General features: G+C 38.1%; 1 protein-coding gene across 7 annotated transcripts in view; it reads right to left on the bottom strand.

Moving 5' to 3' along the window:
- Window positions 1–24,458, bottom strand: part of Nfib (nuclear factor I B) — a 219,664-nt gene that overhangs the window by 37,276 nt on the left and 157,930 nt on the right. For all 7 annotated transcript variants that reach the window (XM_031377750.1, XM_031377749.1, XM_031377748.1 and 4 more), the window contains exons 7-8: window positions 4,830–4,964; window positions 2,087–2,271 (exon numbers count right to left, since the gene is read on the bottom strand). In XM_031377750.1, coding sequence (XP_031233610.1) covers window positions 2,087–2,271; window positions 4,830–4,964 — 320 coding nt within the window. The remainder of the gene's footprint in view (window positions 1–2,086; window positions 2,272–4,829; window positions 4,965–24,458) is intronic.

Genomic DNA, 24,458 nt, shown 5'->3' on the forward strand with positions numbered 1-24,458 from the left:
TGCATGTCATCGCCAATGATTAAGCTTGAGCAGGGCCTACTCTGTCTGTAGGAACAGACAGGTGCTCTCCCATTCAAAAGTAAGAACGGGGACAGAGAAGAGGGCCTAAACCCATGCAGACTTTTCTAAAACACCAGGGTCAAAGGACCTTCCACTCCTCAGGTTCTCACGAGCTTAAACTTGTGAAGCTACGTTCTGAAGCACCTCCCTTTGAAGCTGCTGTTGGACGTGGAGAGAATTGTCTCATCGGCGGATGAGCAGCAGCAGCAGTGGGCTAGCCTATTTACTGTTTCTCCCAGTATAGAAAACTCTGAAGGAGTCTCTTTTTACTTTGGGCTTCCAACAGAGATGGGAGCAGGATGCTCCTCTAGAAGCTGGACCTTTTCTTTGAGAACATACAGGAAAAACTGAGACAAAAGAGGCAGATTATCACCTAATATGCACTCTTAACTTATAAAGAAATCGAAATATATGTAAAACAAGTACTGAATAATTAAAGAAATGCGTAACACTAAGGGCCTGATTTCAATTTGCATAATTTTCCCCCTAACAGTGCCTAATTAAGACATCAGTTTTAAAAAAAAAAAAAATCCAATGGAACTCTAAGATTTTCCACACTGAATTAACGTTAAGGACTTTTAATGGATGTCTTAATTAGACTTTGTTATTCATGGAAATTCTACACAAATTAAAATCAGACCTTGTGTGCACTGTTCCCAGCTGAGTCTAGTAAAATACTCTATGGAACAGACTTTTGAATCCACACTCTGAGAGCAAATTCCGTTTCTGAACTGGCATCCCAAGGTCTCACCCGCTTCCTTAATTGTCTTCAGTCTCATCATCAGTATGTCATGTGGACTGTTTTTTGTTTTTTTTTTTTAGGCAGAAAATACATGTGTTTAACTCCCAAATGTTAATATTTGTTTTTATATATTAATTAGTGAAACTAAAAGCAACGGTAACTTTCTAAGCCACACAAGGGATACAGTATTTTATGTTTAAAATTAAAGCATCCAGAAAGGAACATTCTGCTTTATTTAACAAACTAATAAAAAAGTTTTTTCCTGAGCTTTATAATTAATACACATATACTCATATACTCTAATTTTAGCACAGTTTAACAATAGTATCGTAAAATGTTGTATAGATTTCCCAAAGTCTTAAAAGTTGTTGGAAATGAGCAAGGTTTTTTGTTTGTTTGTTTGTTTGTTTGTTTTTCTTTATAGATAAAACAGAAAAACTGAATACTAGACATAAGATCAAAATTACATCAGAGACCTAGATACTGTAACTATTAATAGACTCAGTACTGGCACAAAGATCTTCTAGCTGACTGAAAAATCCTCCTGTGCAAAACCCTATGCAATGTCCTATCACAGAAGAAACCATGCGTCTAAACTGAGAAATGCACAATGAGTTACTTACTATACTTACACAATGAATTCCTAGAACCACTATATGATGTTGAGACAGAGAAAGACAGAGACAGAAACAAAGACAGACAGACAGACAGACAGAGCTAGAAATGCCATTTTATTAAATGTAAGTCATGTCTCTGCAAAGAGTTGAGGAGTCATCAAAGGCTGCCGAAAATGTTTACATTACCAAAGCTGATTTTAATGCCGAATAACTGGCCTATAAATACAGCTGAAAGCTCTTTTGTGGGTGTTTATTTTAGCACATACCTTGCTTCTGCCTGAAGTAAGCACTTTGTCTCTATGTCAAACCAGGTATTTCAAAGGTGTGAACTCAAGCTCAGAGGATTTTTTGGCAATGAACATTCTGCATAAACTTTCTTTCAATCAACGAAAATCCAAAAACATTAAACCCCAAAATGTCTTCACAAATGTATCCCTTTGAGGTAATGCCCTTCCTACCTGTCATCCAGTCACCTTTAAATAAAAAAAATAAATATAAAATAAATTAAAAAAAAAAAGAACTTAGTTAGTCGACAAGAAGCTTTCTGAAGACAGATTGTGAGCCTTGATGTTCCATGAGGCACACTGCCTTGACTAACCTCATGCTTGGAAGGAGACCTGCCCCACGCCCCTTAGGTTCTATTTATCTTGTTTTCTCTAATTTTTACCTGGCTCGTTTGAGGACTGGATGGGTCATAAGAAGGTACGTAGTTCTTCAGAGTATCCTGAGGATTCAGGTGAGGAGGATATCTGATTGTTGGATGAGAAAAGTAGCTTGATGGTGCTGGAGGAAGGATAGCTTGCGTTGGAAATGGCAATGGCGAGGGTGGAGGTGGAGTTCGAGTTGAGATGACTGCAGAACACAGAACACAAAGACTGGCTAGTCAGTGCACTGCCCTCCCACGTCATTCACTTCCAATGCTATAACACTGGAAAGTGTCCGTTCACTTGTTCCCATAATTAAGCAAACTACTGTTCATGTATTATTTTCTCAATGCTGGCCCTTCTAAGGACATAAAGGCATTAACTGGATCCACCGACATAACAAACCCATCTCTCTTACCAGCTCCACAAACAAAACTTTAAAAAAAGAAAAGCTCTTGTACAGTTTAGAGTAGAACTATAAAAATATATGGTTTTTTTGAGTAATTTACTTTCCATGCAATGTATATCCATCAATTACAAAGTCTTTGTCTCCCTAAATCTGGACCAAGTTATAGCATTAATTAGAGAGAAAGGGACCCACAGGTTTATAACTACAACTCAAAATAGAAATGCAATTCAATTTCAAATAAATCATCTCCCTATACAACCTAGTTGACAGTTGTTTAAAATGGAAGACAACAGTTAACAGACCAAACTGTCAGATCATGAATAATGATTCTCTCGCTGTGTAAATACTCTTGAACATTGGCACATGGGGCTGCACTCCTCCAAATGAAGATGATTCCTTTCAAAAGCGAAAGATATTTATCCCATGACTATCTTATTCTGACTCCAGTTGTTACTATACTGAAGTTCAACAGCATTGCTAAGGTAACATCAAGAAGAGAAGCCACAAAAATGTTAACTAAAAATTTTTATAAGGGCAAACATATGAATTTACCCACATATCTTACAATAGTATGTTCTACTTGCAGAACAAAGTACTACAGAAAATATGTATTGTGAATAATGTTCAATGGTAGCTTTCCACAATAGTATGATCATAATGTATAGTTTTGAAAATTAATTTTTAAATCAAATATGGAGAAAGTATACTTTAGCCCTCATTTTTATAGAGTTACTAGAAATAATGATATAATTAGTAATTAAGACAACAAATATATAGAGGTAAAGATTAAATCTCTATTGCTTTACTATTTTGATTTAAGTCATAAGAAAATACAAAGTGTTCAATATTGTAGGTAACAGTCAAACAATGTGAAAACTAAGTTATTTTAACGACTACAAATAAAGAGTGTCTATAATAATCATCTTCAACTTTGTGATTATATGAAAAAGAAGAGGGGAAAGGAAGAAAACTTTAAGAGACAATGATATGTCCCTCAAAGAAAACACTCAGGATATAAAGATTTAGGGGTGCACAGTGCAGAACAAATTTAGTTTGTCAGATCTAGCAGACTGGTACTAAGTCTGGTAACAGAACACATGGTTTAAATGTTTTCCCCGTGTCATCCTTCTACCAGATGCACTGTGGAGAAGAACCATACACTTCTTAAAACACAAATTCTACTGAGGTGTTTCTTTAAGATGCACACCCTCAGGAAGTCTAATTTAAGGAAGTGCAAATGTTTATCGAAAAGTTGGGCATCTTTTACTTAATGTCTCATGTTTTGTTTTGTTTTTTGTTTGTTTGTTTTTCTTGAACCTAGTGCTAAGACTTCAAACATGTTTTCTATCAACAAACTATACCCAAAGTCATAAGAATCTTAATCTCAGTTCAGTTTAATTATAGATTTTGTTCACATGTACACGTGTGACCTACCCAGGTGGCTCCATTTTGGCCTCTGGGCTTAAGAAATAATTGGTCTGAGCAATTCTGAAAAAAATCTCTTTCCAAGAACTGACCCAATTCAAGTTTGAATTCAAATCTTTGGATAGTTCAGGATCTGTAGTGGGCCTGATACAAGCTGATAGGATTTTATATTTAAAAATGAAAGTAGGGCTGGAGAGATGGCTCAGCGGTTAAGTACTGACTGCTCTTCCAGAGGTCCTGAGTTCAATTCCCAGCAACCACATGGTGGCTCTCAACCATCTGTAATGGGACTCGATGCCCTCTTCTGGTGTGTCTGGAGAATGAAAGTGTACTCACATACATAAAACATGAAAGTAAAAATGATTATCTTATTAATAAAAGTTATTCTGATCTTCTGAAAAGGACTGAAAGCCAAATTAACACAACAGAAGTGTTTCCCTTTATTTTAAAAGAAAACATATATGTGCATCTTTTGCTTCAATTATTACAAATTCTTCTTAATTGTCTTTCTTCTTCCAGTCTGGCTCCTTCCAGTTATATGTTTTTAGTTCTAGACCAATGACTTCTTTTTAAATACCATTCCAATTGTGTAACTTTTTTTGCTAAAATACTTATAATTGACTTCCTAAGGCTTCCAGAATAATATCCCAACAATTTCTCAGATGTATGTGGGTCCTCCTGTGTTTTAGGCATCATTCCTGGATCACTGACCATACTAGAATTTATCAGCCCTTGGCCACATTGTTAAATTATATAATCTTAAATATTTTCTCATAAACTGGTAAGAAAAATATTTTGTCCATTAGCAACCCTCTCTTTTGGGTGGAGAGGATATAGTCACCATAGCAACGATAATAAACTTCCCCTCCACCCTTAAGTGTTTGGTGTGTGGACAAAACATGAAGGCCTTTCCTCTACTTCAAACTCCTCACCGCTGTGCGCGACTCCAGGTATTCCGGGATGATGATGCTGGGGAAAAGTGCTCAATCTTGGGGAAGAATCCTGTGGAGATGTAGAGCTAAACAGTGGCTTCTCAGGCTTCTTCATTGTAGTTGGAGAAGACATATCTGCAAAGAGAAAGGGACACATTCAATCTGCCTGGCCTTCTTATGCAAGGAGGGCCATGTCAACATAACACATCTCATTTCCCAATACTCTTGGATTCTTTCACCCTCACCCATTGAGATAAATCTATACACAAGGTCAAAGACCCAGGCAGGCTAGAGCTGGAAAACATCTTTTAGAAACATTCTTTGCAACGGCTAACCTAAAGTGCCATCAAAGAAACCCTGAAGACCTGAGAATCCACATGCTGCAGGCTTGACGTCCTTCTGTGGCCCAGTGTGGGCAGCTTTGGCCTTAAGGACTTAGGGGCTATTATTTGAACTGATGACAATATTGTGACAATGACAAGGGGGTAACCAGGCACTGATATGTGAGAAACAATACCTGGCTTAACATCTTTTAAGAAGATCATTTTTACTTGTTTAGCAAAAACAAAGGGAAATACATTCTCAACTTGATCCTTCTACAAATATTCATCAGGTTCCTCTATATTCCAGATGAATATGGATGTTAAGACAAATAAAAGGCAGCTCCTGGCTTAGGGATATTTGCTGCTTGAGACAAGGAAAATGGAGTAGAAACAGTTATCATCAGTGGAGAGGGAGTGTGTGGGCTGAGGGCAGAGGCACTGTGGCATTGGCTGTTCTATTCCCAGCCCCTGGTGCAGAGTACTCTGCTCCTCTGCCTCAGGTTAAGGACAGCAGCCTCCATGTTGTGCCAAAATGTGCATGGGGATAACAGGTCTACAAGAAAAGGTATTCAAACATGGTGGGACAGCATAATACGCTTAAGTAGTCCAAGTGATCTATGCTGAGGGGGATAAATCATCAGGAAAGACACATACGAGCAAAGACTGGATTATAAGCACTCATGTCTGAATGTTATACAGGGGCAACATATGATGGACAGGCAGCTTACATAGAACATATCCTTCAGAAATTATGTGGAGTTGGAGTATCTATTATGGAGGCCCATTTAGAAAAGAACACATGATTTGTGATTAATATATTTATTTCACAAATATGAATTTAGAGGCCTAATTCATGCCAGAAACAACACCAGTTTCTGGTGATACAACTGTGAACTGGATTTCCTCTCTACTTCTATAAAGCTAAACATCCAGTGAGGGAATATAAAGAAGCAAAAAGGAATTATGAGATAGTGCCGACCACGCCATGATAAGCTTGCATGGTTCCGCTCACCCATCCCAAAGTACTTAACACTTCCAAAATATAGAAGATGAGAGGCTGAAGCAAAAGTGGGGAGAGCACCAATGCATCGGATAAGCAAGCAGAATCCATGCAGCTAAATCAAAGCGGACTGCTAAGAAAGCCCTGCTGATCTTGAGTCACTGTAGGATTGCATCTTGTAACATGTCTGACCAGGGTATCCAGCAGGCACCGAGGTAAGGGACATGACTCAGGAGTTAACATCTTAACTAATGCTCATTTTTATGGAGGCTTATAAATTTATATTAAATTGCTCTAACAATGACATGACCTATAAAATTTGTATTTTACCATCAAAAATTTTAAATGCGGGGACAGTAGCCATAATAGCAATGGACCCCTTGTACTGAGCAGACAACTTCAGCCATCATCAACTCTCACCTACTCGTCTGCTACTTTTGAGGTAAATGCACTATCATAGGATTTCACCTCTGCATATTTCTGTGTATGGATTTAGAAGAAGACTCTGTTAAAAGAAAACCACTACAACTATCGCACTACATTTAAAAAACTGACCTGAATTATTTATTCACAATGTTCTGAAATGAGAAAAAGAACTCCCAGTACTATAGACATGAGAGACTAATTGCCATTTGTATTTTACCATTGGAAAATTGCCTGAGTTCTGGAAGAAGCATCCAATAGAACTGAGTATGCGTTCTGAGTGTGCTGGCACCTAAGCAAGGGTCATGCTACTGGAGGCAGCACCAGTCGGCAGAGAGGTGGACACTGTGCTTCTGACTAATGGGTGGCCGCTAAGCTAATCAGGTTTTTAATATAGTTCTCAGGAGGACAAAAGAAAAGAAAATGGTTCATGGAGCCACAACAATTAAGGCAGCTACCAAGGGGTGTTAAAGCAAGGTTTAAAAAATAGAGAGAGAAAGGAAGTTCATTTTGCCTAAGTTATCTTCAAAACAGTAAAGAGAATACTGAGATTCCCCCAAGAGCTATGTGACCTTAAAAGGAATGATTCAATATTGTGTCTGACCTACTAGAAGTTGAAGTTAGGTACAGAAACTGATAGAAGAGGAGGGAGCTCTATTTTATTCCTTAAGATAGATAACAAAGTGCAAATTTTTTTGTCCTAGATTGTTCTAAACTCTTTAAAAAGATGGACTCTTTTAAACGTATGAGTGTTTGTCTGCATGTATGTAAGTGCCACATGTATGACGTGGTCTGTACATGTCAGAAGAGCATACTGGATCCCTGAAACTAGAGTTACAAAGGTTAAAGAGTGCTCCCTGAGTGCGGGAAACCAAATCCTGGGGCTCTGCAAAAGCAGCTAGTCTCCATTTTAAATTTTTAGTGACAGATGGTTTTAAAAAGGCAGTAACTTAATATTGACTCATGTTTACCTCTGACTACAAGTTAAGTTAAAAGAACTGAAGCTGTTTAGGTCAGTTTTCCAAGTCTTCCAAGAGTGGTTGATAGAGTGCAGCACACGTCATGTCAGGAAGAGCTCTCTGTGAGCTTCTGTGAAGCAGAAGAGAGCCATTCTGGCTACACCACTTCCAAAGAACAGGAAGAGACCTCAAAACTACCACAACCACCAGACAAACTCACATGAGTGCCTTCTCATAACAGGACAAGTCAAATGTTATAACCATAAAAATTTAACATTGCAAGTGACTTTGCCATTTTTAACTTAACGATTTAAAACTTTTCTTGGTCAAAATGATACCCTTAGCTTTTGTAAGCAGTTGTTAGAAGTCTACTTGTTAAGGGAGTCCTCTTGTAGACATGGACCTAATAACAGCAGTATTCCCCTGTGCAGAGCACAGAGGGTTACAGGGGAGACCTAGCAGAAGCAGTATGACTGTGGCTACCCACAAGGTAAAAAGGATTATAAGCTACCTCCCATTTAACAACAAAAAATAACTCAGAATAAGAACAAGATTGAGAAGGAGCACCAGCCGAAGCAGAAGGATTGACGTTAGACAAAGCAGGAGAGTGCTACAATTTAGTTTCATTTCTTCGTCTTCCCATTAAGTTAAATTAATTCTGGGGTCATCAATCAATAAAGAAATACTGCTATGTGGGATAGAAATAGCACTATGCTGAGCACTCAGAGACAAAAAGTGAATTTCTCTCAAAGGACAATGCATCAATGCACTGGGGGAGGCGGGGTAAGAGGGCAATTATGCTGGGACCTCAGGGCTAGGTCTCTAGACATTGCATTTTAACTATGTATCAAACTTGTATTGTTTTGATTTTATTTTATTTTTGAAATTCAATGGTCTAATAGGCGTTTAACCTAAGAATGGTATCACTTCTATTTTTAATGCACTCATATACTAAATAAAGAGTGTTCCAGGACTGAAAATAAAGGAGAGATGGCCTTCAGTGGCCTTTCTGTCAAGAAAAACAAATGCTGTGCTTTTTGCAACCTACTGTTCCCCAAGAAGGAAGAATAATACATAAAACGATTAAATTGAAAATTAGTTGAATAACAAAGCTGGGTAATGTATAAATATATAATAAGTTGAATGATAATACATACATAATAAAGGGTAAGTTGAATAATACATAAGATAATATCACTGAAAAGAAAGAAAGACAGTAAGACAAGAGGTGGCTGGTGCTTCTGGAAGAAGAGAGCAGAAAGAGCTCACAATTGGTGAGAAAGAAGCAAAACCCAGAAAGGCCTGACAAGGTGTAAGTTTGATTTATGAAGAACTCATTTGTAAATGAAATGATTTCACATTGGAAAACTGTCCCAAAATTTTACCATTTTTCTGTTTTTTTTCTAGATTATATATTTTTACAAACATACATACATATATGTGTATATATATGTATACATATGTGTGTGAGTATATGTAGTATGTATGTACTTATGTATGTATGTATGTATGTATGTATGTATGTATGTATAGACAGGGTCTTCTTATATAGCCGTGGCTGGTCTTGAACTCAGAATCCTTCTTCCTCAGCCTTTCAAGAGCTTGGACTCTCTCTATATATACAAGTATATTTGCCGCTAGACTTTGCACTTGCTCCAGTCTGCATTAGGAATGTTAACAGTGTACTTGGGGGTGGAAGGAATGTGCTTTCAGCCTTCTCTCACTCATTTTTGCCACTTATTAAATTACATTCCTACTCTCTCATTCTACTAACACAACACCACCTTGTCCACCTTAACATACTTAGGCAAACCATAATCCCCCTTGGGAAAAAATTTGAGGTTTACAGCCAGCACAATGGCTCAGCAGGCTCTGGCATTCATATCAAGCCTGATGATCTGAATCTCATCCCTAGAACTCACATAATAGGAGAAGAGCTGTCTACTGTAAGTTTTCCTCTGGCTACGATAGGCAGGCCAAAGTTTGCAAATAATCACACAAGTCCAGCAAATAAATAACTGTAAGAAATTCTGAGGCCTAGATTTCATTAGCAATCTTACACCTAAATTTTATATTACTTGATATTTCATATTACTTGATGACTAATTTTTTATCTGTTCTATAATATATATGTATATATACAGATATGAATGATGTATATTTGTGGATATATATGTTTATGTAATATACACATATAATATGTGACTGTTATGGAAGGTCAAACTACTTAGGTATGAATATACTAAAAATATAGGATGCAAAGAGAACCTGGAAGAGGTAAAGCAGGTATCATGTGTACGTAGCTTGTCTGCAAATCTCTTATATGTGAGAGAAGCTGTATGATGGGATATTCACCAGCAGCACAGTGAGCAAGCTTAACCCAGGATGGTTAGCTTCAAACACACATTCCATTAATCTTAATAAGAATATATTATGTGAGAAAAAATATATTTTCAATAAGAGGGAAAAATAAAGTTTATAATTGAAGATGACTTAACAGCAGCAAAAGAGCAGTTAAAGAAACCAAAGAGAGACATCAAAGGCAACCACTGAGCACCCCCTAAGTATGAGGGGTTCAGCTGAACACAAAGTTCAAGATGCGAAGCAAGACCCGCTGCCCATGTTCTGGTGAGACTCACAATCCAGCTAAAAGGGCAGATGTAAAAGACAAATTTCATTAAATAATTATAACCCTGATAATATTAAGTTGTACCAAGGATTCTCCTTAATGACAAAAGTCAGGAGGGCTAAGTCTTCGAAAGGAAAGATGCGTGTTGAAGGCACTGCTCTTTGCTGTCCACACCTGTGCTTTGATTCATAATTGGACAATTAGCTATGGCTTTAGAACTAATTATATAGTGAATTATAAAATAAAATGCCTCCAGACCAAAAAAAAAAAGTTTGAGTAAGTCACTGACAGAAGTTCACATGGACTTAAGCCTATCTTTAAACAAGTATTTTGCAAACTGAGTTATAATTTTTACTAGCTATGCTGTGAGATCTTGGCACTGTAGCATGCACACATCCTAAGCTCTGATGTGTCATTCACTTCACAGCATCACTTCAAAGAGATAAAGGCTTAAGCAAATAAGGAGTTAGGTCAACTCATCTCCCAACAAGGTAATTTCAGCTACAAAAGGAGCGAGCTGCAGCGAGCACAGCGTATGTACGCAGCTCGGCAGCAGCTTGCACAAATGGTGCTCCAGATGTATATCTGTTCAAGTCAGCCCAAGGCAACAATTTTGATCGATTCTAATGTGATAAAATGCTGCAGGGAAAGTGTGCAGAAATGTGTTTACGTCAGCCCTTAATTAAACTGTTGTTCACTTCCAAAGAACCCTAGGAAACACTAATGAGACGTGAGTTTTGGCAATTTCTTCATCAAAGCAAAGGCCCCCTTCCCCAGTCTGTAGCAGCCTGTCATCTAAGTTGCTCCCGGGATAAATGTCACATGGCACTCCAATCACTTAGCCACCTGTTAGCAGAACTTCGGGAGAGTCAACTAGTGATCTAGGGCAAGCTTGCACAGCCACCTTTAACACCTGCCTGCCGGGGACACCTGCTCTTCTCTCACGCATTCTGGAACAATATGTTAGCCTCTCCAATATGGCCAAGCACACTAAGGTTTCCAATCCAATTGCTATAGCCTTTCTAGAAAACAAGCCATTTTCTTTTCTCAGAAAACTCCTGCTCTTCTTCCCTATATATATAACACTTCAGATTTGTGGCTGTTTCAAATTAATTATATAAAAGCACACGAGAGACCCTACATTTCTGGTAGCTGTTATTTTTAGCTTAACATGACACTAAATTATAACATAATAATAGCTGTGCCAGTTCTATGGCTTAGAAAAACATATTTCTATGTAACTAACAAAGAAGTAATTGCATCAAAGTGTTTTAAAAGTTTGATTATTTTACATATTTCTCAGCCTCCTTACTTACTTGTCAGACTCATAAACAAGTTTAACTTTATGCATATGAACTTTATGCATATTAGTCAACATTGGCTGTCTTCTTGTTTGCTGGTATTGAATGTTAATTTATGTTTTATTTCTGTGCTTAAAAAGCTATAATCATGGTTTATAATATCGTCTTTGCTTGTTACATTATTAAGTTGTTGAGCATTTTAAGACATCTCTCCTCTCATCCTGCCCCTTTTCTTCTCCCTAATCTCTCTCTTACACATACAGACACACACACATACATGTTACATACATCTACATATACATATATATTTTCCCCATAAGAAAATCAAGGTATAGAACAAAACCAGCTTGGAAACATCTATGAACTTTGACCCTGTGGTATGATGCAAGCCAGAGAAACAAAGCTCCTATGTGGGAACATTTAGCTCAAAGGCCATTTGCTGACAGGAGTTTGACAAGATCTTACTAAGTTGTTAGTCTCTCAAAGTTCTCCACTTTTCCTTGTATCTTGGACTTTTATAGGTTTTAGACTTTTATACATTTTTTAAAAAATTTTAGGTTTACACAACTCTGGTGAACACTGAAAATCTCTTCAGAGACCAAACTCATTTTTGGATGAAGGCATAGGTGGTCAACACATCCATTACTTCATTCAAGTTGTCAAGTAACACACACCACTAAAAGTGAAAGATGAGCTATCAGCTACAATGGGGCACTTCTGCTTTCCATTAAAATGCTGAGTGGAAGCTGAAAGACAATATAAAAAAGATGAACTATGTGCATAAAATAATAATGTTATTTAGAATAGACGAGATAATAAATGAGAGGCTCCCAAATCAAGTGTGTGGGATGGTTTCTGGAGCTGGAATCTGGTATTTTTACTTCAGGCCACAAATCCACAGTCAACTTTGAGACAAGGAAATGGCTTGGGCTCTGTGCCCAGAGGAAAGGTGAAGGCAGAGAACATGGTTTGCCAACTAAATGCTGAGACAGACCACAGTTTCTCCTCCTGTGATTTTGCCTTGGGGGAGATAAAGTTGAGGAGAGAAACGTCTACCTGTTATTTACAGTGCCATAAACGTTATGTAAAACCTCACAGTCAGCAAAGCCGCCTGAAACAGCCTGATGATTATTTCAGACTTGTTCCAGTGCTCAGATGTATTTATTTCATTTGCTTTCCCTGTGATGACTGACAGATATTTTCTTTCACAGGGTTCACCTATTGATCAAATAGTGCTGGCAGGAAACTTGCCCTGGAGAATAAAGAAAGGATAGGGGAAGAGAGGGAGAGAAGGGGGAGAAAAAGAGGGATGCGTGAACACAGTTATGTCTTTACTGAAAAGCTCGGCACAATCCCAATGTGCTTTTCCACTTTCTCGATTTCTTTCACAGTAAAATGGAGCTATGAAAGCTTATAGGAAGAAAAGATGTGTTGTAATCCCTGATAGCTTAAATGATTATTTAGAAAGCTACAGGGGTACAGACAAACACCAGAGAATCTGTTTCAGAAATACATTTCACAGACAGACGTCAAAACTGTTCACAGAGTGATTTTCAGTATTTGTCCTGTGATGGGAAAGATAAACCAGTTACGCACTGGAGGTGTGGGCGGGAACTGATGGAGACCTTTCTGGATTCTCTGACGATCTGCCAAAAAGGCTTAGAACTGAACATAAAACTAAACCCAGTAGTTTTCAGTAATATGTAGCTATTTTACAATAAGATGTACCTATTCTTTTAAGATTTTTATTGAGCTTCTACTTGGTGACTTTGCTATGATGCTACAGTTTGTTAAGGCTTGGAGACAGTGAAAAGAGACAGAAAGGAGTGGACTTAAAGGAGCTACAAGGATGTACATGCAGTGGGGTTCATTAAGCTGACAATGAGAACTCAGAAATCACCTGCAAATTCAACAGCAAGCAGAAACTCAAACATTTGATGACAATGCATATGTCAATGTGTATAAGGACACACAGTGCTAATCCTATCACTTAGGAGGCAGATTTGGGAGTTCAAGTTCATCCTCAGTTACATAGTAAGCCCCAGGATAGCCCAGGTTCCCAGAGACCCTGTCTCAAAATGAAAAAACAAAGACAATGAACCAACATTTTACACACGCACACACACACACACACACACACACACACACACAAAGAGCAGCAGACACTGAATGACACGGTAAGTTGTCAATATATTACAAGTGAAAACATCGAACAAAACTTAATAGAATAAAATTGCATTTCATGTAGGCCCGTCAGTGCAAAACCATGATTCAAGTTAAAACATATAGAAAAGGCAGTTAAAACTACATAGAAGCTACGCTTGTACTGTTCAGTCAAATATTAGTAAAAGTCAATCCAGATTTTACTCCTGTGTAATACAATTAGAGGCAATTATTTTTATTATTTGTATTTTATATTTTGTCTTCCCAAATTTCTTTTAAAAGGCTATTACTTCTACCAGTAGTAGAAATAGATTCATACAAACATATTAGAAAAAAACTTTTAGAAAAATATTTTACAAAAAAATATTAGAAATATGGCTGCAGCTCCACAGAGTGTCAAAAATATTACTGAGTTGACAACAATGGATCATGTTGTGTGTCTAACATCACACCATGGAAAAAAAAGGCCTTATTTCAAAGTTCTAGGGTGAAGTGCTAAATGGAATACTGAAAATTAAGTTAAAGACAAAACATTGTCTCTAAAACACAGTAAAGCGAACATGTGAAAGTGATTCTATGGATTCTTGTTAGAGTTCCCAGTCATGTGGTAAATGTAGGGTAAGTACCATCTACACACTGCGGCGAGACATATGAATTGAATCCCACTGCAGTCGCTTGATGGAGGATGCCAGGTGATTCAGAGACTCTGCGTTGCTCAGAATCTAGTCTGCTAGGCAGTCCTGCATCTATTCACCAGCATCAATGTGTCTCACACTCCAAAATTAACCAGGAAAATGGCAGGCTGCATCACGAGGGTAAGATGTCAACTGGAATCTGAATTTTCAACTTTGTAAAAATGAAGTCAGTTTTTTCTTCAGGGGAAAAAAAGCATGGTAACCTCTGTGCTAAATAAAGGAATTCCTGCCGTAAGTACTGAGTTATTCAGTCTTAATCACACTTGAGCACTGCACTTGTTGTATTCTTCAGCAACTTGAAACCGTCTGTGATGGTTGAAGACTCTTGTGTATTTTAACCCAAGCACAGTGCAGCAGCAAGTCACTACAAGCCTGTACTTTGCCATGGCTCCATTGAAAAAAGGCATCTAGGTTACGTCTATATCCAATGCAAAGCTAAAACTGAAACTGCTCTGAATCTCAAAAATACCTTCCTGCTTACAAAAAAAAAAAAAAAAAAAAAAAAAAAAAAAAGTTCCTGAATAATAAAGAACAGTGTGTGTCACAAGGATGAATACCAGAAAAATGAAATTGCTTTTTAAAAACACTTCAAACTGCTTTTGTCTATTGTCAATTTAGCAGACTATTAGAAAGGATCTTGGGTAATGTCAGTAAACATAATTTGGAAGCAAGGGGAAAATCACCCCAAATAAGTCTGCAGGATGCTAAGCACATTCTCTTTCTTGGTTAGGCATCAGCAGAGCTAAATAAACTCTGTGATTCAGTCGTCTCTGGGGGACACTCTAGCCATGGGGTCTTGCTAGTGTTAAGCATCTGAGAGCCATGGACTATAAAATAAAATCAATACTGTAACCTTAACTGTAAAAGTCAGAAAGATACTGGAAATCTTCTAATTTAACAAGATTACAGATGACTTTTTGGAGGTGGACATTTGGGAAACAGCCATGCGTTTAGGAACACTTATATTGGGAGACCCCCCAGGATCCTGTAGCTACGGACACTGTTGTTTTCCATACTGCAAGTTAGGGCAATTTAACTGACAGGCTAATCTAGTAGATTTACAGGAAAGCCTCCAAGTCCTCGAAATGACCTGGACCTTTACTTTCAAATAAAATCTGAGAAAGCAAACTGATTGCTTGGGGACAATTATGATTTGATATAGCTTAGCAAGTAGAAAAAAAAAATCACAAAAATTCTAAAGTCGTCTGTTCCGTGCTCGATGTAAACATGATTGTCGCGCATAAATTCTGTTTCTTAGAGTGAAAAAGTAGTCAAAGCTAACAAAGGGAGTGGTGTTTAAATATATATTTCCTCCTCCCCAATAAATGTAAATGAAGAAAATAAAACCATTCTGTCAATGAAATTACTGGGATGGCATATTTATTATTCTAATGGTTTTAGAAATCACGTGAAATTGATCAGTAACAAAACCTCTATTTAGTAATGGACCAATTACATTTTCGAGATAATGTCAATGAAACAGAATATTGTCACAGGATAATGGTCTCCTATTGCTAGGCCTCCAGTCACTTAGAGAAAATAAATGTTGCTGTCTGGTTGAGTCACTTGTTTTCAAAGTAGGAGACACTGATCCCATAACAAGGTTCTGTATAATAACTCAGTCTCTATCAGTCATTGGTTGTAGCAGAATGGAACGGGACAGGACATGTATTTGTGAGATCTGGGCATTCCTGAAGTATAAGGCAAAACATTCGGTGCCTCCAAGCACATAAACAATACAATTATTATGTTATTATAGTGAGTGCATTTAAGGTAAACATTTAAAAGCTAACTTAAGAAATGGAAGACTTGGCTCTTTAAAATATCTGTATTAATGAAACCTTAAAAACTCAGAGACAGGTCAAGTGTCCTTTCTATGAGATGGTTGATATTTGGAATTTCAGAGTTTGAAATATTGGAATACATATAACAGAACATCTTAGAATGTAATACCAGTCTAACCATAATTCATCTATGCATATACACACCTTAGACACATACCCTGAAGGCAGCTTTATATATATTTTTCATGTGTGTGTTTATGTTTAGACTAGAACCCAAAACATGAAGTCAGGTGTGGAAGTTTCCACTATGACATCATGAAGTATTTCTAGAAGCATTTCAGATTTTCAAATACCAGACCACTGACACTGGCAAACTCTCAGACTACGACTGATTTAAAATCTGAAACACTGGACACAAAGAAACACCCTTATCAAAGTCTCTTTTTACTGTAAGCAGGAAAAAGTCCAACTATTACCACCATGGTTAATAATAAATGTTTAAGCCATAGGATGGAATTTTTAATAAGATTTTTGCACTTATTATTTCCTTATTAGAGAGTGTATGTGAGCCTGCAGAGGTTGGAGGACAGTTTGCAGGAGTTGGTTCTCTCCCTCTACTATATGGAACCTTTGAATAAAATCAGGCCTTCCGGCTGGGTGGCATGTGCCTTTACCTGATGAACCATCTTGCTGGACCAGAGATGGGAATTTTCTAAAGGAATTTAAAGCTAGTTTAAACTCAGCATCTAACAGGTATTAAGTACTCAATAAATGATAGCCCCAAATAAAAAATAGAAGTTTGCCTTTCTCAGGTATGGATACTTTAAATTTACACGTTTTCTTTAATTACTGACAGAAGGAAGGGGGCATCGGGTAAAGGATGAACAAGTACTTGAAAATACAACAGTTAGCAGCAAAGTTGAAATTTTTACTTAAAAAGAGAACCTTTAATAAGGTGTCTTAACCTCAGAGCGCATCTGAGTTAAACTAATAATGGTATCCTGTGTGTTAAAAACCTGTAAGAAACTCTTAGATGTATGCATAAGCAAATAGCATGATTTACTTAACATATTCCTTAATTGCTAGAAGATATAAAATACAAGACTGGCAGAGCATTGTCAGTTTACACAGGGTAACATACCCTTAAGGTTTGTAGCCAGTCACCCGCTGCACCCCAGCGCCTCCTCACATTTACTCCTCAAAACCACTTCACTTGTAATACTTTCAGTCAAAAGTATCTAATCCCAGCATTCATAAGTTGGTTTTAGACATGTGTATTTACATATTTTACATAACATAATTATGTTTTGAGAATTCTTCCAGAACCCTGAGAAATGCACAAATTCATTTCCATTCTCTTGTTTTATTCTATAACGCCTAACAGGATCAACAATGAAGCTCTCCAGGAAAACCATTTGCCTGAGGAGACTCTTGAGGGAAAGGCTGGGTCTCTTCCCCCTGAATAAGGCCTATTACCTGAAGGGAAACTCACCCTGTCCATTTCTCTTAAATAATGCACAAGGGTTCCAGCACCTTGTGATCTGTCTAGAAAATCAAGTTCTCACTGTGTGGGCCACTTTGCTATTCTAGTTACTCTGACTTTCCAAACTTCTCCAAAACATGCTTGAACTGTAAATCAACATGTAAACGGAGTTAAAGCATACAGTTTGATTATGCCACAGAACTCTGCGAGGCAACCCAGGACTCAGAGTCTTTGGGGTTTCTACTTGCCAATCTTCATCTGTTTCATCGAATTATCAAACAGCTGTTATTATTTGGAACTAATTATGTATTAGGTTTTTTTTTTTCCTGTAAAATTGGTGCTTTTAAATCATTAAGTTTCCAGAGCACGAAACCAGAGCTCAACTTTTCCATATTAACCAGTACGGGCCCTTGGAACATGCACATAAGCTTGCCCCACCCAACATGCCGGCCTCCATTCAAGCACATGAAAGGCAGACAGATATCTGCTAATTAGCAGGCAACAAGAGGGATTCTAACGAGAGCCTTCAGGAACAATTTACTGTTCTCCTTTCTGTTTTGAAGATGGTCATGTGATTTTCTTTTCTTTTTTTTCCACCCTGAGCAGTGTAGCTGATGGGAATAATCCATATGTGGTGGTGGTGGGGGGGGGGGGACTCTGAGATTGGCTTTCTGATATCAAAGTGGCAAGGACTGGGGTTGGGGGGGAAGCACTGAGCTACAAATCCTGACTTCTGATACTTTCTCAGGAAGCTGAAGGAAGATTTAAAACTAGGCTTATATATTAAACTCCAATCAGCTCCTATACACATTTATCCCATCAAAGGATGTTACCTCTGTTTTTACTTTTCACGTTAAAAGAAACTGATTTTTGAAGATTTGCTATTTGATTGCAGTGATGCCAACTCCAAGAACATTCAGAATTGGTGGTCAGTGGATCCCCAAAGGCAGCTGGAAAGTTTTGCCTGCCAGGTCACTCCCTGCCTTCTCCAGGACCGCTTTTAACATTAATGACTCTCAGAGAACAGCTAGCCAGCCAAGCATGAAAGCTGTGGGTTCACTCAGCTCCCAAGCCCACAGAAACCTTGAGATTCCAGCCTTCATCAAACAGAAGTCTGGGTTCTGGCACTTGCCCAAAGTTTGGACTTAATGCTCCCTCTAACTCCTCCCATTGTGGGGGAGGGAGGCTTCTGAATTCACACACATAATAAGCATGCTAATCGAGCCAGCAGCCTCTCCTGGAGAGTAACAGCACACAACAGCATATTTAATATTCTACATATTCATTCAGCAAAGGAAGAAGTTTAAAATTGAGTTAAACCAGAACTTTCCCAACTTAGTAGACAGACCACTCATATCTAACATGTCTATGAACACTTCGTGAACTCACATTAAGTGGTACTGGTCTGGAATCTGTTTCTCTCACATGGTGCCTCACTGCATGGACCCTTACTTATTTATTTCTTCATTAACTCAAGAGACCACGTTCATCTCTAGCTCCCACTTTTCTGGCAGGCCCTTTGCTTGAATTCATTTGTTGAAAAGCTACCACTTTCTCTCAGAGAGCATAAGACAGTACAAACTGAAGGTTAGCATTTCACTGAGGAAAATATTCACAAAGTTAATGGCATGAACTTACAAAAATATAAAACTTCAGAAAGACTTGGTGCAGAGAGTTCTTTATATAACAGGACGTGTGTGTGTTGCTGAGAATGGAACCCACATGCTCAACCAGCACTCCATCTAGCAAGGAGCTACATTGTCTGCTGTTGAATATTTTTAAAAATGTAGTAGTTGTATTTTCAAGAATTTGCTGTAATCAGAACATGATGTCTATGTGGGCTTAAGAGTTAAATTTCCAATCTGGAAATCAGTTTGGCGGTTCCTCCGGAAATTGGACATAGTACTACCAGAGGACCTAGCTATACCATTCCTGGGCATATAAGCAGAAGATGCTCCAACATGTAATAAGAACACATGCTCCACTATGTTCATAGCAGCCTTATTTATAATAGCCAGAAACTGGAAACAATCCAGATGTCCCTCAACAGAGGAATGGATACAGAAAATGTGGTACATCTACACAGTGGAGTACTACTCAGCTATTAAAAACAATGAATTTATGAAATTCTTGGGGAAATGGATGGATCTGGAGAATATCATCCTGAGTGAGGTAGCCCAATCACAAAAGAACACACATGGTATGCATTCTCTGATAAGTGTATATTAGCCCAAAAGATTGGACTACACGAAGTACAATCCACAAACCACAAGAAACTCAAGAAAAAGGAAGACCAAAGTGTGGATACTTCATTCCTTCTTAAAAGGGGGAACGAAATACCCATGGAAGGAGTTGTAGAGACTAACTGGAGCAGAGACTAAAGGAAAGACAACCCAGAGACTGCTCCACCTGGGAATCATTCCCATATTCAATCATCAAATCCAGATACTATTATGGATGCCAGCAAGTGCTGGCTTACAGGAGCCTGATATAGCTGTCTCCTGAGAGGCTCTAACAGTACCTGACTAATACAGAAGTAGAGGCTCACAGCCATCCATTGGACTGAGTACAGGGTTCCCAATGAAAGAGCTAGAGAAAGGACCCAAGGAGCAGAAGGGTTGGCAACCCCTTAGGACAAACAACAATATGAACTAACTAGTACCCTCAGAGCTCCCAGGGACGAAACCACCAACCAAAGAGTACACATGGTGGGACTCATGGCTCCAGCAGCATATGTATAGCAGAGGATGGCCAAGTCGGACACCAATGGGAAGAGAGGCCCTTGGCCCTGTGAAGGTTCTATGCCCCAGTGTAGGGGAATACCAGGGCCAGTAAGCAGGAGAGGGTGTGGTGGTGAGCAGGGGGAGGGAGAGGGAACAGGGGTTTGTTTTTGCTTTCTTTTTTTAATTTTATTTTAAGCTTTTTCTTTTTCTTTCTTTTTTTTTTTTTTGGAGGGGAACCTGGGAAAGGAGATATTGTATGACATGTAAATAAAGAAAACATCTAATAAAAAAAGAAAAATTAATTAAATTTAAAATTTTAACTAATTGCATATCAGTATATAACCTGAGCCAATTTTTCTAAGGTGCTTACCTTATTGATTTTATGGAACGATTTATGGTGCTTCAAAAGTAAGTAAGTTCCAAAGCACAAAGATAATCCCTTCTCACCTGCTTTACTTATTTATTTTTGATAAAGCCCCCTTTTATAAATAACAATTATTTTTCTGTTTAGCAGGTCCAGAGCTAGCAACTTAATCATATTTTTGTACCCAATGCCTATAAAAATTCTTCTCATATGGTAAGAGTTTCATAAATGTTAAATGAGTCAAACTATTTCAATCCTAAATGTATAGAAATTAGTAAAATTGAAAAGTCCTTTTAAGTTTACATTTTATCTAAAATTACAAATTGCCTTATCATTTATCAAATTAAGGAGCCACTCCATTTTGCACAAAGAAATTTCCAGCTCCGTCTTACAAGTGTGTATTATTGTATTATTTTACATTTAGACTTAGATAAAGCCATGAGTAGTTGAATAGGAGGAGCAAATGATCTTGATGGGTTATGATGTGAAGGTATCAAGTAACCAAGCATAACTCCTAACACTTGGGTGACAAAGACAGTGTCTCAAGAAAAAAAATTCAAGTGTCCAAGTAAATAATCAGTCTGTTAAATTACTGGGCATTAGAATACAACCAGATTTAGTGTCATGAAAGTAAGCCAAAGTAGAGGAAAAACCATGAGGGGCATCACTCTTCAGCTTGTGTTAAAAGCATGGCTCTAGTCCTTCCCAGCTAGGAATGAAGTTCCTCAGTAGACTCGGGGAGGTAGAACGAAATGTCGACAAGTTAGCAAGAGATCTTTTTGTAGATAAATGTCGGAATCAAAGACACGCCCAACCTCCATGTTTTATGAGCGTAATCATTAAGATCTGAAGGATAAAAAGAGTATCCAAAAGAAATACTTAAGGCTGAGACCATAGCTCAGGGGTAGACTGCTTGGAAAATGGGCACTAGGACTGGGCAGTATCTTCAGCTTCTCCTGCCACGCCCCCCTACCTAGACCCCCCCCCCCAAAAAAATGACATTTCAGACCTACGTATTCATAATAGAGACTAAGCAAAGAGAATATTCTAGACCTTCAGAAAGGAATACAGTGATTACTCTATGTTCCTCATGCCCATTTTTACTTTAAAGATGGAGAGAAGATTCAAGACAGGGTTTACCTGTGTAGACTTTGGCTGACCTAGAACTCACTTTGTAGAACATGCTGTCTTGTAATTCACAGAGATCTTCCTGCCTCTGCCTCCCAACTGCTGGGATTAAAGGCATGTCCTAACAACACCCAGCATTGACACTGACAAATTCAATTTCTATCATTAGCAGTGATAGGAAACTTAACCAAATTATATAGTCCTCTATCAAATATTTAACATTACTGGATACTATTTAGTTTACAAATAGTCTTATCTACCTTTGCAAAGTTGTACACTATGATTTCCATATGAGTGTATTTAATCTGCAAAAATAAAAAAGTTGTATAGTAAATTATTAAAAACTATGAAAGCTAGATTTGGTATGAATGTTTTGTACAAATTCTTTTAAAAAAAACAGAAATGAAAACTTGGTCACATGGCATCATTTATTTCTACCTCAGAAAAATAACCACTATAACATATTGCCTATAATTTTATCATTTTTATTTGTCTATTTCAAATTCCAGCTTTGATAGAACTGGCCAGAAGATATTTTAATCGACAGTTAATACTCATCTATTGAGACAGATATCCAGGGAATAGTAATGAATTTTTAGCATTTCTGCCAATTAAAAACAGAAGCCTATGATAATGAACCAGTGAGTGTTACTGTATACCACACAGGGTTTTGTGTGGAAAACAACTGTAAGGGACTGACGGTAAAGAGCACTGAAAGTGGTACTCAGTCACAAGTGCCTTAGACCACACCTTCCCAACTGACAAGGATGCCTCAAGAATAGGATGAAGATGGACAAGAACAATCTCGGGCATGTTATTCTGCAAATTTTAAAAATGGATTTGCTTCTAAGAACAAAATCACCTCCTTCGTCTTCGCAAGCTTGTGAAGATGGTGGTGGACCCCCCTCAGCTTTTCATTGTAGTTAAAGTCTTCTTCCCACAATGGCTTATTGTGCATATTACAAAGTCCTCAGGGTCTTCAAATTTCAAGTGACAGGTGTTTTAAGCAACACAGGAGAATGGAACCTTCCTCCTTCCTCTTATTATAATTTGCTTTTACAGCTTTCTCAGATACTGTTAGTCATCTTGACAATCGGAAATCATCAAGACAATGCAACGATTTTACAAAAAGAAAGAATGACAGTCTCCCTTCTACTTTTCAAAACTATTTTATAATATGACAAGAGATTGGCTTTCCTGAATAGCTGGAAGGGAAATCAGTTCTTATAAAGTGGAAATTGGTTCTTAGGGAGTAACACCTTACAATAAAGAACACCTACATTTGAGCGACACACTCATCTCTAAGTACTCAGTGTTGTTATTACTACCAATAGGATCTGTCCTGGAATAATTTTCTGACAGAGGTAATACATCTTTGTTTACAGTAAAGTGACAGTGTTAGTAAACCAAGGAACAAAGCATGAAGATGGGTGGATTTTATTTTTGTTTCCACTTCTATAGTTCTCTTACTTCTTGCCTTCACTTATGAAACTGGATGCGTTATCCGTGACTCGTTTTTCTGACAATATTGACTGTGACCCTACCCAGGCATTGCTGTTGTCTCTGGTGCTAATGACTGCCACAATCAAAACAGTTTCCCTAAAAATGTGGATATATCGAAACAACTCCTTCAATAAATAAATATAAAATTACATAATATGAACTCAATGAAGGAGCAATATCAGCTGCAAATGCACAAAAGCGGGAAGGACGAATTTAGGATAAAATTCATTCAGTAAATCAGGGGCTGTTAAGGATATCAAGAGATTTATCATATGAAGAGGTAGAAAGACCACTTCAGAAGGTATGAAAGGCCACTTCTTGGGCACTGCATTCCCAAACCCAAAGTCACAAGCCCAGATGCCAATGGGAACTAAAAGCAATGCTGTGAACCTGTGGTCAAAGGAGGGACTATTGATTTTCTCCTGAGAACACTGGGGGGTTACTGATGGAGAGGAAGCAGAAGCCTCCTGATCAAGTGTACCTACTGCCTGAAGAATGGATCGAGGGAGCATTTCAAAGCCAAGGCTGGCCAGCTGATTTCCCAACCATTCTGTAAAGGGAGCCTGACACACCCCTCGCTTTCTCTCCCACCAGCAGTACCAACCTCGAGACACCAACAGCCCTTCTGCCATTGCTTCTCTACCCCAGTGCCTCACTCTGCTTTAGTCTGTTCCATGGAACTGTCCCTGGTCCCTTCCATCATAAACAGTTAAATTCTTTAAATGTGGCGCTGGAGAGACAGGTCAGTAGTAGTAAAGGGCACTGGCCCTTCACAAGGCATCTCTGCACTATCTGTAACTCTAGTTCCTGGGGATCGGAGAGCCTCTCTGGTCCCCACAAGTGCCCAGATTGCACCCAGATTGCACACACACACACACACACACACATGCAGGAGAAGCACTCACACATATAACATAAAGATAAGTAAATCTTTTTTAAAATATCAATGTGCAAAAGGTAATCTAACTGTTAGTCTAGATCTCCTTGAAGGTCTCATCCTTGTAAAAGTCATACGTCACTCAATATGAAATTCTGAGGAGCAAGAAGGAAATCCTGGTAAGGACATAGCATTGGCTATAAATGCTATACTCCAGGGTCAGCTGTCTGTTAACATTTCTCTACATGTAGCTTCTCAAGCTCACAGACAAAAA

The sequence above is a fragment of the Mastomys coucha genome, unplaced genomic scaffold (assembly GCF_008632895.1).
Source record: "Mastomys coucha isolate ucsf_1 unplaced genomic scaffold, UCSF_Mcou_1 pScaffold18, whole genome shotgun sequence".
NCBI classification, from domain to species: Eukaryota; Metazoa; Chordata; class Mammalia; order Rodentia; family Muridae; genus Mastomys; species Mastomys coucha.